This window comes from Pistacia vera, unplaced genomic scaffold (assembly GCF_008641045.1).
Source record: "Pistacia vera cultivar Batoury unplaced genomic scaffold, PisVer_v2 Contig913, whole genome shotgun sequence".
In the NCBI taxonomy this organism is placed as follows: Eukaryota; Viridiplantae; Streptophyta; class Magnoliopsida; order Sapindales; family Anacardiaceae; genus Pistacia; species Pistacia vera.
The window spans coordinates 132,044-145,674 of NW_022196794.1; the positions used below are offsets into that span (position 1 = coordinate 132,044).

Sequence of the window (13,631 nt, forward strand, 5' to 3'; positions counted from 1 at the left end):
CTTCAACAACTACATAATAAGCACATTTAATAGACTTATTTATGATAAATTCATTTGAAATATTATTGTCATATTACGGCTCAATCTTTGTTTAGGATTAAAGAGTAAACCCAAGCAAATCCATTTAAATTTTTATTCAGTTCAATTTGGTTTCGGTTAGATGTTAGTTGTACGAACTTTTGGAAGGTGTTGGATAAATCAACCTCTAAATGATCGAATGATTCGATAGAGATTCTTCGATGTATTATTCAAAAGGTCTGAAGTTCAAATCTTTCATCGATTACTGATAAAGATAACTAATAAAGTTCTTACTCGAACTATAGTTTCAAGATCTCATTGATAAATCAAAAGCAAACTTCCATTACTTCAATCACGACAGAGTAACAAACCAAACCAGCCAGCAAAATTTACAAGAACATAAACTCCATTAATGGATTGCAACCTCTTTCACATCTTTCTTGGGTTTTTCAGTCCTGGGAATGGTGATATTGAGCACACCATCCTTCAACTCCGCTTTGATATCATCAACCTTTGCATCATCAGGCAACAAAAGGCTTGTGTTATAGTAGCCATAACTCTTGGCTGACCAGAACTCGTCGTCCGAACCTTCTTCTTCCTCCTCCTTGTGCTCTCCCTTTATCGTTAAAACTCCATCATATATGGTGATCTTCACATCATCTTTTCCCAGCCCTGGCATGTCGTACCGCAGCTTGTAGCATTCATCCTGTTCTTTAACTCTGCCCATCAGCTGCGAAGGCGATATGTTCAGGTTTTCGAATAGCCTGTTGATGTTTTCTGTAGCCTGCAAGAGTGCGTTTCCCAGCCCTGAGGGAAAGAATTCTGGGGAAAGAAAAGAAAATGAGTTAGTACAAAACCCTTTTCATACAAAACCCTTTTCAATGGATCTACAAATTCGTTTCTTTGTAAATCTTGTGAAAAGAGATAGATTACCATAAAGAGAAGGAATGTCATTTTGCCTCCACAGACTCTTCCTGTTTCTTCTCCTTGGAAAGAGCCTGGACTTCTTTTTCTTTTCAGTCACTTGGATTTCTTTCCCTTCACTTTTCTCACCAGTAGCAGAAGTTGCCATAAACCTCTTCAACAATTCATTACTCCATCTTTGCCTTCCAACAACACCACCATTATTATTATGACTCACCAAAGAAGACGAGGATGATGACACCCTTTGCTGCAAATTCCTCAAAGCGAAACGAGCCAATGACATTTGTGATCAACTTCCAAGTTCAGATTGTTTGTTTTTTTTTTTTTTTTTGGTTTGTTTGTCTTGTTGGTGAAAGTGAAACGAGGCGAAGAGTTCTTAAAAGGGCGAGAAGTGAGTCGGGCAGTTGGAGGTTTTTTAGAGAAGTAAAGAAGTCTCTGAGAAGTTCTGGGATGTTTTTACACATCATCATGGAGATGGTTCTCGGTCTTTCTCAAACATTCAAAATACTTTAACTAATGAGAAGAGTGCTCCAGAGGGAAATGAATCTGATGCCACGTCCAACACTTTCTGTCAATTCATCCCTTTCATACATCCAATAAAATTTAACTGAGGGAAATGACTAGTTTAGTTGGTACGTTGACATTTAACTGAGATTCTAGAAGGGCTTTGCTTAGATTTACGGCCAAATAAAATATGTAATTACATCTAGTTTCGGCAATATCTTGTGAAAATCCTAAACATGATTAAATATGAGGATGAACCTAACAAATATGGCTGATTAATGAAGTAGCATGAGATTGATTTTGTAATTTGGCATAAATTGGTCAAGTATACTGAAATTTTGAATGACAAGACACATCAGGAACAATGAAATCATCCATTCAAATAAAGTTCCTAAAAAAAATGAAAATCTATTAATTGCCTCAGGAACTCAAAAGGTTGAAAACAACCAAACATGCCCAGTTCTCGATCTTCCAAGTCAGTCCTGGCATGAAGAGCCCAAGGTTCTGCAATTTTAGCAATGCTTTCGCTCAGCATTTGTTTTAAATGCCGTACTTTTATTTAGCATCATGTTGACATTTACCACTCAGCTGTTAAGGGCTATGAATCATTTAGGAACAACATAACTTAAGGGAAAACTTGTTGCTCAAAAACAGACCAATGTTGTATTAGTTCCAATTTCCAACACATAACAAGATCATGTCCGAAAAGGCCTTTAAATTGAAACAAAAATCCACCAGAGGGCGTATGACCAATCATGTTACAATTGATAATAGATATATATTCCATGGCTCTGCTTCACTGTTTTTTCACTATGACAGCAAATCAAATGTTACAGCTGAGATGGGTTTCAATTTTTGACCAACCTTCAAATATGATATATCTTGTACTTTCTGTGCCTTAGTCGTACATGCCCTCCTGGTCCCAAACATCGACAAGAAAATCTACCATTTCCTGCCAATATTGAGATCAAGTAGAGATAAGCTAAGCATGTTATATAGAAAATACAAACTAGTAGAGGGGCAGAGACTCTTTACTGAGAGGGGAATAGGCTGAGGGAACGGCTTATTGCTCCCAAGTAAACTATCATATGTCGCGTTCCAACTGCAAAGCCAGAAGTTTTTAACCATGCTGAGACAATGAGTGCTGAGAAGTAAAAGAAAACAATTTATGAATGATTACTGTCTACCTTAGTGAGGATAAGTACATAATCCAGAGATGGTTTCGTATTACATACATGTGCCACCTACTTGACTACTTGAGACTCTTCAATTATACATAAAGGTTACAATATATGCTAACAAGTATAAATCCAATTCCAACATAATAGATGCTTGATACACTACTAAACACATAATCACACCTACCAAACTAGGATCAGTCATGGCAAGGAGGTGTAAACTAGTCTTTCCTATTATTAATTGAGTTTTCACAAGACTTATGAACATAAAAACCATGAAATTGCAATGGTATTTAGGAAAATTATGGTAAGTGTAGGATAGACATGAATTGAAAACTACCAGTATAGTGTCTAATATGTTTTTAGACACGAGTCAATATGTTAGTCTCTCCACTAGATCCGTTAAATTGAGAAAGAGGAGGTAGATATAGTTATAACGGCAAATGTGCAGCATAGACATCAAGTGAAATTTAGAGACACCTAAAGGTCCTAAACAGCATAAAATCTATTCTCTTAAAGGTTTACACAAGTCAGTACACTAGTCTCTCCACCGGAGAGATACCTGTTCTAATGGTACATCTCCTATTCCCTCAGGACAAGGGTCAACCAAAACAAAAATTGAAATCAATGGTCTTAATTCATAATAACAAAGTCAACTCTCTGGCAAACTCATTGCTAAGCCCTTTGTAGCTGTCTTAATTTCATGACCTACCAAACCACATAGACTCCCTAGAATCTCCAACCTGACAAATTGGAATAACACTGAATACTTGCTCCCATGTGATAATAAATATCCTACTTAATTGAAATTGTGAAATTGGTTTTTTGGCTGCCATGACCATTGTCAAACAAACAAGTAGGCACGAAAAGTATTGCATGCAGATATTATAGTCGACGCCCTGATTAATTGACTAATTTAGAATATTCAAGCAACTCACTTTAATTTGGATTCCCGCACTTGCTGTGCTCTGTTCTCAGATCTTTTATTTCCTACCCAACATTGCCGAGTTTGATTCCAGAGAAGAAGACCTGCAACCAAGAGGTCACATAAGATAGGACAAAGGCAGCTTGATCTGGTTCAGTGTAAAATAGGGCTCCAAATGGTGAGACATTGCAAAAGTGCCAATGCACACAACCCCATCAAAGTTACGAACATGCAAACACGATTAAGTCACTACACATCCAAGCAATCACAACTTTTTTTTCTTTTCAATAAGAGCAATGAGAACTTGCCATGGTTTACAAACTCAGAAGGTGCATTAGCGATGCCAGCACCACCATGTGCATCAAGGACCTGGTTGTTTATGCTAATTGACGAGATGCTTCCCTGTGACATAAATGCACTATTGTCCATATCACAAGTGCTGGTGGTCCAAAAATCTTCTGATAAGCTAGGCTTCCTTGCTGAGTGACTTTTGACTCTGACTTCCTTCAATGTCTTACTTTCAGAGGTATTCAGTTCGGGCTTAGTATAGCATCCAAGACAACCACTGCTCTGTTTCAAATGAGATAAAGTCATAAAACAATAAAATACCAATTACCACAAGCTCAAACAACAAAATCCCATACCTAATTACTTCATATAGAAAGTATATTCTCAATTATTTCCCTTCTAATGCCCAAAAAGGCACCAGGATATCAGTTTACTTGTATGTCAAAATTATTATCATCTATAACTCACTTGAAATACTGCATATCTGCTTAACTAGGCCTAAAGCCCGAGAAACCACCCAAGGCAATGTTTATGCCAAAACTTGGATAAACAACAGTTCAAAGCCACCTAAAAACTATCAACTGGCATGTCTAACTTGACCCTAATGCAGGTGGAGATGATTAGACAATCCCTTAAAAACACCCTCAACTAAGGTAATAGGCACCAGGTAATCTCATAGAAGTGTTGTTTGTCTACCTTGGTGCTCGAACACTCTTTTACTGTGGTACAACTAGATTAACCAAATAAACTCTCCCACAAAAAAATTCTGATGGTTGGGACAATCTATTAAAAATAATCCTCGAATATATACTTCAAAATGTCAGGTAAACAAAACATAACAAATCATCTGTCCCTCAAATAGGACCATAAAACCCCAATGGTAACACCTACGTCTAATACCCCAATGGTAACACCTATCAGATGAGTTTATATATGCCATTAATATTCCTCAACTTTTGTCAATCAAAAGTTACAGCAAAAGCTATTCCAAAACCAACAAGAAGTATGATGCTTAATCAGTTTACCATATCCAGACTCCAGTACATGCCAATTAGCTCCAAGAATGCTAATAACAATTCCTACATGCTAAAAACTAAATTAATTAAACCACATAATAAAACCCCAAAAGGATTGTAATTGTGAATCAGTTTTTACCAAACATATATCTGGTTAAATACAACTCTTCATAAAACACCTTTGAAACACAAAACAGATTGAACTAGAGCTCTACACATTTACTAAGACACCTAAGCTGATTGTTTCAATCTCTAAGAAGAAATATGAATCTCCAATCTCTCAATTTTTATTTTCATAACTTTTAAGAAACCAAGCACAACCCAAAACTCAAAATCAAAAATCTCTTTTTCCTCATTTTCTAGGCTGCCAAAAATAACCCACCCACCCAGAACATTTTAACCCACCAACAAATCAAGCAAAACAGACTCCATCTCACAGAGACAACAAAAAAACCCACAAAACTCAAAATCCATCAAAAAAAAAAAAAATATCCCCTAACAATTCCAAACCCATAAATAGAATCAGAAAAACTTACCCCATGCATGCAATAGAAGAAAAACCCACAAGCCAAAAGCTCCAAATAGATCTGCAAATAAACACTTTTTCTCTAAAATGAAAGTTGAATAAGAATCCAATTCCGGGAAATAAAGATCAGAGAGAACTGCCAAACACAAATAGAATCTCATAAAATAAACATCATCAAAACAATAGAAATATATAAAATATAACCTCCCAACTTCCAAAGTAAAGATTAAATTTTTACCCTTTCTCTTAATCTCTCTGTATCTTTTTTCCCTGAAATCTCTTCTTCTTGTTGTTGGCAATTATGGCTTATGGGAAGACTTTAAAGTTGTTCTGTATTGAAAATGTTTTAAACTTACAGTGAATTTCAGTCCGTCTCTTCTTGCCTGTTTAACCCCCTTTTTTTTATTTTTTTTTAATATTAATTAATTATTTAGTATATTAATAAAGTATATACATAATAAGCTTTTTTTTTTTTTTAATTGTTTTATGTAAAGGGTTTTATTCTTCGCAAGGCTTAAGTAAGAAAACATATTAAACAAGTAATAAGTTAAAAAAATTATTTATTTTTGGTAGGAACCAATTAACAATAATTTGCTCACACATACACCATAAACTACTTCTAGATAATTTGGCATTTTTATGAAATTCTTAAGTATATTACTCAAGAGGTCATGGGTTCGATTCGTTACGACTACTAATATAATAAGGGATATTGCATTAGAGACTTACCTACCGTTTTTTAGGACCCTGAAAAATTTGTTGAGGTGCACGTAAGTTGACTCGAATACCCCTAAATACCAAAAAAATAAATAAAGATATCATACTAAAAATATACAATTTAGGAAATCAGTTCTTTAAACCATTTATGAACAAATATCCACTGATTTTTCATTCAATTATATATTATATATATTATATATATATATATTATATATATATTATATAATATAGTTATTTTTTGTTTAATTTGATTGATATCTTACTCTCCGTTAGCCAATATTATTCGTATTTATAGCTGGATATATAAGTTCAAGTTGGAATATGATTAATGAGTTTTATATTCCCTCTTACTCATAAATATTTTATTAAATAATATTTTATTTCCAAGTGATGAAAAGCATATTTTATAGTTCTCACTCTTATTTGTTTCACACTGGTTGACTTAAAAGTTGTGGAATATTTCACTAAGTGCTTCTTTAAAAGCACTGAAGTAATTTTATAAATTCTAAGGGTTGATCTACTAAAAAGTTTATTTTTATTGACTTTTTAGATTTAACCTTGGGACCATCTACTATATTTGTGACATATATTGGAATATTGAGTTTGTAAGGTATTCAATAGACTTTGAAGATTAGTAAAATATTAAAACTGGTCAAAACACCTGATTATCAAAAATTAGTTTGAACCTTGAAGTCATCTTCACATTTATGACATATATTAGAATATTAGGTTTGTAGAATATTCAATGACCCGAAAATTAGTCAAAGTGCGCACAAGTATATCCAAACACCTATCATAAAAAATAAATAAATAATTAAAAAATATATATTTTATACTTGAATAACGTCCTAATGCTTAATTTAATTTTGATCTGTTATGATTTTTGAAAATTATTAAATACTTTTAAAAATATAAAAAAAAAAACCCTTCAAATAAAAGTATTTATAATTTTCGAAAATCATTCAAACGAAGGCTATAAATAAAAGTCTTTTCTTAAAAATTAGAAAAAATATATGTATTTTAAATGATTGTGAAATAATAATAAAAAAAAAAAAAAAGTGATGTAAACGTTGGTGATGGTTTAGACGAAGTAGAATAAGATACTCAAAATGGAGGGTCCCAAATCCCAATCATGCTAGTGACAATTCGGGAATATTGCATAAACTTGGGGATGGCTCTGTCAAAGTGCTGTCGTTTTGCTAATGACATTCTAGTTTTTTTTTGTTCAACTACATCTTGAAAATATCTTGTTTTGTTTATTCATCTAATCTTACAACTTTTCTTCTCTGGTTATTTCTAACTTTACCTACAGCGTCATTTGGTCAAGGCCAATGACCTCAAAAATAAATTTAGATTTTTTTCTTATTATGATTCATAAACTATATTTTAGTATCAATTTTACCAGTTCAATACAACTTAATATAAGATTTATATGTAGGAGTATTTAAAAAAGAAAGAGAAAATATGGGCAAAAAGATTTTTCAAAAATTATATTAGGATCCCACATCAGGATTCACACTTCTACTATGTATTTAAGCTAAGGCTAACCCCCTATTAGACCAGTCTTTCTTGGGTTTAATTTTAACAGTAATTTTTTTCGTTGAAGTTGAGTTGTAAAGGTTGAGAGGTTCCGGTCTTTTAAGTTGTTTTTCGTCTTTTTACCTTATTTCAAAATGATAAAACTTAATAAAAACTTATGATAAATTACATTTTAAGATTTTTGTTTTTTAAATTACCAAACCATATAAAAAAAACAAAAACAAAACACTTTTAAAGAATTCATATACATCACAAATTAACTCTATAGAGAGGCAAAGTGAAGACAAATTTCCTTGAATTAAAGTGATTAAAGAAGGAAAGCTTATTTTAAATAGCTTTAAATGATGGGCGACCAAAATAACAAGTGGCAGCATATGGGCACCAACCACTACAATTTAGATTTTAATTAATAAGTGGATAAAGATTAGTCAACATGGTTTTATATATACACTTAAAAAGTTTAACTCTAATATTTACACTTGATTGAAAAATAAAAAAAAAAATACTAGGGTGATTTTACTATATCATATATCTTTAACTCTAAAGGGTAGTCTGATAGTAAAAAAGTTTGCTTTTTATTAGTTCTTAAGTTCAAACCTTAAATCATTTATCACATTATGAACTTACTTAATCTCTAAGTTTGTAAAATGTTCAATAAACCTACTAAAATTACGAGCATCGTAGTTATATGTTAACTTTTTTATGTTAAGGAAAAAATTCAGTTCAATAGATTTCATTTTCATCTTTAGTATGGAGAGGTTCAATAATTTAACACTTGTCCACAATATTAGGTTTTGTTGGCCTGTGGTTGCATGGCGTCCCAGCTGTTCTTCATTTCCTTAAACCGAAAACCCTCAATCCATTAATATCTCTCTTACCTTAACCACAAATCCAAATTCATGAAACTAAAAAACTTAGATTTTTCAGACAAAGTTTAAGGTTTGAAAACTAGTTCTAGTGACCAAGTGTATTACTAATAGGGGTAGTTGCCTGTTTTCGACCAGGTTTCCAATTTCAAAGTCGGACTTACAAAACAGGTATTTTCTTAATTATGAAATAGATAAATAAATAAATAAATAAAAGAGAAATTTGATAATAAAAGGCGAAGGTAGTTGTTTGGTCAAATTTGTTAGGCGGCTTCATGGATTACTTCTCCCATACAACTCTGACTCCATTATTGAATCGTCTCTGGTTCAACCATGGCCATCCCACGACCAACTTGCTTATAATTTTAAAAGATTCAATGTGGTCCATTCATTATTTCTTTGTTTTCTTCTCATTCTACACATCATTCATGAATCATGATGTAATTCTTTCAACTATTTCTGTGTTCCATTTGTTCACCCATGTCTATCAACCCCACAAATTTTTATTTACTGTAAAATAAAAAAAAAAAAATCTGGTAAAATAAAATGAAAAGGGTTGAGATTAAATCTGCAGAAGATTGGAAAAGGAAAAAAAAAGTCTCTTTTACAGAGAAAATTGGAAGCAACTGTGTCCAAATTTATAGGATTCTTCTGAATTGACTAAAACCTTCGAGGATGTCAATTTGGTTAAATTTTTAATCTAAGATTGGATTATGCTGCCGAAGTGACTGGATTTTTCTGTACTCAATAAATTATTTTTCTGTACAGAGAGGACCGGAAACTAACTTGAATATTCAACAAGAAATGTTCAGATTTTGTCCAATTTTCTAGATTAAAAAAGGGTTAATCGGGCAAAGCTCCTAATATTTCTTTACAAATTTACATGGTTTCTGACTGAGAAAATAAAAGAAGAAAATTAAATTATAGGGATCAACAAGAGCATTGCGTTCTGTGAACTCTGTCCCTGAGAATTCCATTGTACAAAGCAACTCTATTTGCTGGCATTCCTGGAATTTCATTCCTGCAATTTCTATCTACTTTGTTCATAAAATTCTTGCTGCGTTCTTTCCTGTACTCCTTTCCATTACCACTCGTCTCCTTCACATTCTCCGCAAAATGCACTCTTTTCTTCTTCTTTTGCCTCTTCTTCTCCTCTAAACGCAACCAAACCAAAAACCAAATTAAACCTCAGTTCGTTCTACTTATCAAGAAATTGATGAAGTTTATTTACAACTCTTTATTATAATATTTACCTGAATACAAGCAAGACCGTAGAGTTTGGCATGGAGAATCATCTTGATTCTCCGTAGATGAAGCTTTTTGCTTTCCAAAAGCAAGAAAGAGAACGGTGCTGGAGACAACCATGGCTGTGGCTAAAACTACTGCTTGCGAGTTCATGATTATTGTGCTAGTTTACAGCTTTCTTGTTCCTAAACACGAACCATAAAACATCTGCCTACCCAAATTCAGCTGCGTCAAACAGAAAAAGTAATTTTTGAGAAGGGTTTGAAATATTGGTGGGGGGGTTTGTGGAAGAATAAGCAATGGGGAGAAGTGTTAGATATATATATAGATGGAAGACAATGTGAAAAGAATGTATTTTTGCGTGGGAATCTGGAGTTGTGGTAAGGCTGTGTTTGGCTGTGGTTTGGGTTTTTGGGGGAGAAGTTCAGAGTGTGAACCACACGGCAAAGGCAGGGAGGGAGAAGGGCTTTTTGGAGAAGTCGGTAGTCAAAAGAGTTGTCGGGAGTGTCTAGAATATGGGAATGGTCAAGCCTCCCGAAGCGCTTCTTTTTAAGTATTATTTTTGGTATATTTTTTTACAAAATTTTTCTCCTCCATGTTTTAATTTATAATAGATTTTATTTAAATTCAATCTGATTAATTATGATTGATTAATTATAAATTGTTATATCAGAATTATAAAAAAATATTATAAGCGTAACATTACTCAACGTAAAATCTATAATCAATAATATAATACTTTATTAGTATAAGTTGCCTTTTTTATTATTTTAAACCCCCCGCCCACAAAAAAAAAAAAAATCATCATCATTAAAAAGAGTTTTAACTATATATATAAATCTTTAAAGCAATTAAAAAAAAAAAAACTATTTCAGTACGATATCTAATTTTAAAAATTATTATTAAAAATCATCATTAATTATTATAAATCAACGGTCATGAATTTGTGCAATTTTACTCTTTTTTAAACAAAGTTTTCCTCAAGAGTTAATTCAACAAAATCAGAATTACATCATACATATATTTATTAAAATTAGTTATAAATTAGAATTTAATTTAATTAAAACATCGTACTCATTTCTTTTTTTACTAGGAGTATCCGAGTAAACTTATGTGTACTTTAACTAATCTCTTAGGATTCTAAAACTATCTATCAGATAAAAGTGGTAGTACTACTCATATTATCAACCGAAAAAAGATTCGAACTTAGAATCTCTTGAGAATATATCAAAAAGCTTCTATCGAACTGTTCAACATCATATTGTACCGTATTCGTATAGTGAATAAATTAAATAAAAGCTAAACTAAAATTTACATAATTAATGGACCAAATATGCGACAAGATTTTATACGGTTCTCTTCTGATCTCAAAATTCAATAATGGAAAAAGGCGGATTGGTGAATGGTGAATAAAAGAAATGGGCCATTTTAGAATGCTAAAAAAATTAAACAGAGCGGATAAAAACCTTATCATCAAAATCATCCTTTTCCACGTGGATGCAGATTAGGTCAGGAACAGGAAGGCCCACGGGTTGGAAATGACCCTTTACCACGTCTCCAAGTAATCATATAGAATCAGGCGTACGTGATTTGACACCTTCAACACGTGTCCTCCAAATAACAATACCTTCCCAACTGAAACTCTTGAGTAAGTTCGCCCGTGACTTGCAGTGGAATGTCATCTAGATTTTTTTTTGGTTGAAGTGGAGCCTTGTAGCTTTCTGTTATTGGACTTAAAAAAAAGAAAAAAGAGAATAATTCATTTGTAATCCAATTTCACACATTTTCTTCCATAATTTCGGCTTAATAATTTATAATTGGTCAGTTTATAATAGATATCATTTATTCAATAACAGCTCTTATCTATTTAATTACGAGTTACCTAATTACGAACTATCACGTTAAAGATTGTGAGTCAATCTTTATTGAAAAATGAATTATCTATAATATTAGTTTTATCACTAATTATTTAATTAGTTATTAATGACAATGAAAACAGTTTGTATTAACATGAGTTCCTTCTCAGTTGTTAATATGGGCAATCACTCGAGTTCTTACTCGATCAATAGTTTTAAAGTCTCAGATGATTAGTTGAGGTAAATGTAAATTGGTCTGAAGACTCCCAGTCATTAAAAATAATTAAATTTATATTAACATTAGACATTAGGAGCCACAAATAGTAGTTGATTTTAATCTTTAAAAAATTAGAATTTTTTTTTTATAATTATTTATATTTTAAGAAATTAAATCTGAAAAATATTTAAATCAAATATATTTTGAAATCTTTAATCTCTTACTTGTTATCTTAATTGCAAATCGAAAATTTTTTAATTTATGGACTTATCTATAGAAGTAAGTGTTTAAAGGAAGTATGTTATGAATTTGAAAGACGTGAATATAGTATTTGTATAAAATTTAGAAGAAAGTGAAGATTTATGAAATAAGATCCATGTGGTGAGTTGAAGAAAGCAAATTAAAATTGGCATGCTAAATGAGGGAAATAGAAAGAAAGAAAGAATTCCAAACCATCAATCAACAATGTCATTGTCGAATGCCAAGAACATATAACTCTTAAGAAGATGGGAAACATGTAGAGTCGTCGAGGTTTGAAAATGTTTGCAGATTGAGTTTTAGAACCATGGCGAAATTCAATTTGCGATTGTTGTTATTTTCCTTTTTCACAAGAACCCAACTTCTTTTTTAATCCTCTTCACTTAAACATTTAATATTAATCTAGAGGTGTAAATAAGCCGAGCCGAGTTGAGCTTCGACTGTTCGTATCAAAGTACAAAAGTTTTTTAAAAAAAAAAATATGCAGTAAGTGGTAGCCATGGCCGTCGTAATGCTTGACGGTAAATGATGATCGGCTTGGAAGAGAAAGACGGTGGAATCTGGTTGTTGAGAGGTTGATTCATTGTCTAACACCAAGCCATGCGGCTTAGGCCAATATCCGGCCTAGCCATGCGTGGCTCAAGTGAGATCTAGCCTTGCCATGCGCGGCTTAGGCCAGATATGGCATGGCCAGTTTATGGCTACTCCATACCCATCTCAAAGATCAATCGCTGGCTAAAATTTGAATTTTTCTTTTGCTATTGAATTGCTTTTAAAGAGAGTTTACATTGTTTTCATTGATTTGGAATTATGATTTATGGGTGTCTCTGTCATTTTTACAACCTTCTAAGTTCATATACCCCTAATAAATATAAAACTAACATTTTGGACCCTTTCAAGCTCGCTGCAGCTCGCAAGCCAAGCTTTGGCTGTTCGAACTCGGCTTGTCTGTTAAGCCGAGCCGCTCGAGCTTTTCCCGAGTCAAGTCAAGCTGCTCAACACCCCTAAATACCACAAGAAGTTAAAATTTCATTTCCTCTACCAGAACGGTGACATAGCTACCTCATAATGACAACTTAAGTGCTTGAAATGGTGGCATTGAAGATTCTGGAAGTTGACCGCAGAGTTGGTGAAATGGTTTGGCCATGTATATAAATGTAATTTTTAGCCCTAAAGAAAATTGTTACGATAGAATTGTGTGCGGTAAATGAATGAGAATTGTGGTGCAAGAAACCTTTTCTTGAGTGTCATAGTGAAATATTCTTCATACCATACCATAGGATGTAGTCCAATTGGGTGAACTATCGTCTTATCTTGTGTTTGATTAAATTTCGCTCTTAGAATTTTCGCTTATTTGTGGTTGATTGTTTGTCAAGACATCAATTTTATAACAAGAACATCGTAATTGTTTAACCTTTGAATCTTCATCTTCATCTGGAGCACAAAAGGGTACTGTTATTTACCAGTTAGTAACAAGAAATTCTAGGGTGATTCAATGTTAGATTGATCATAGATTTGTTATTTAAACCAGACCAACAAATAGTATGATAA

At 32.7% G+C, this 13,631-nt stretch overlaps 3 protein-coding genes across 7 annotated transcripts; all 3 read right to left on the reverse strand.

Annotated features, from left to right (window-relative positions):
* Positions 1-333: 333 nt before the first annotated feature.
* On the reverse strand, positions 334-1,425 carry LOC116119957 (26.5 kDa heat shock protein, mitochondrial). Its single transcript, XM_031405893.1, has 2 exons — positions 952-1,425; positions 334-840 (listed from the first exon to the last, which is right to left on the reverse strand). The coding sequence occupies exons 1-2, from the start codon at positions 1,223-1,225 to the stop codon at positions 428-430; spliced, it is 687 nt and encodes a 228-aa protein (XP_031261753.1). The 5' UTR covers positions 1,226-1,425; the 3' UTR covers positions 334-427.
* Positions 1,426-2,144: 719 nt separating this feature from the next.
* On the reverse strand, positions 2,145-5,741 carry LOC116119958. Of its 5 annotated transcripts, none has more exons than XM_031405898.1 (6): positions 5,618-5,741; positions 5,390-5,440; positions 3,858-4,114; positions 3,563-3,653; positions 2,482-2,590; positions 2,145-2,398 (listed from the first exon to the last, which is right to left on the reverse strand). In XM_031405898.1, exons 2-6 carry the CDS (start codon positions 5,392-5,394, stop codon positions 2,345-2,347), a joined length of 516 nt encoding a protein of 171 aa, XP_031261758.1. In that variant the 5' UTR covers positions 5,395-5,440; positions 5,618-5,741; the 3' UTR covers positions 2,145-2,344. The 5 variants fall into 5 exon arrangements, with proteins under 5 accessions (XP_031261758.1, XP_031261756.1, XP_031261757.1 ...); XM_031405896.1 differs by having other exon boundaries at positions 3,858-4,119; XM_031405897.1 differs by having other exon boundaries at positions 5,390-5,515.
* Positions 5,742-9,259: 3,518 nt separating this feature from the next.
* LOC116119965 lies at positions 9,260-10,245 on the reverse strand. Its single transcript, XM_031405904.1, has 2 exons — positions 9,758-10,245; positions 9,260-9,658 (listed from the first exon to the last, which is right to left on the reverse strand). The coding sequence occupies exons 1-2, from the start codon at positions 9,900-9,902 to the stop codon at positions 9,435-9,437; spliced, it is 369 nt and encodes a 122-aa protein (XP_031261764.1). The 5' UTR covers positions 9,903-10,245; the 3' UTR covers positions 9,260-9,434.
* Between the last annotated feature and the right edge of the window lie 3,386 nt (positions 10,246-13,631).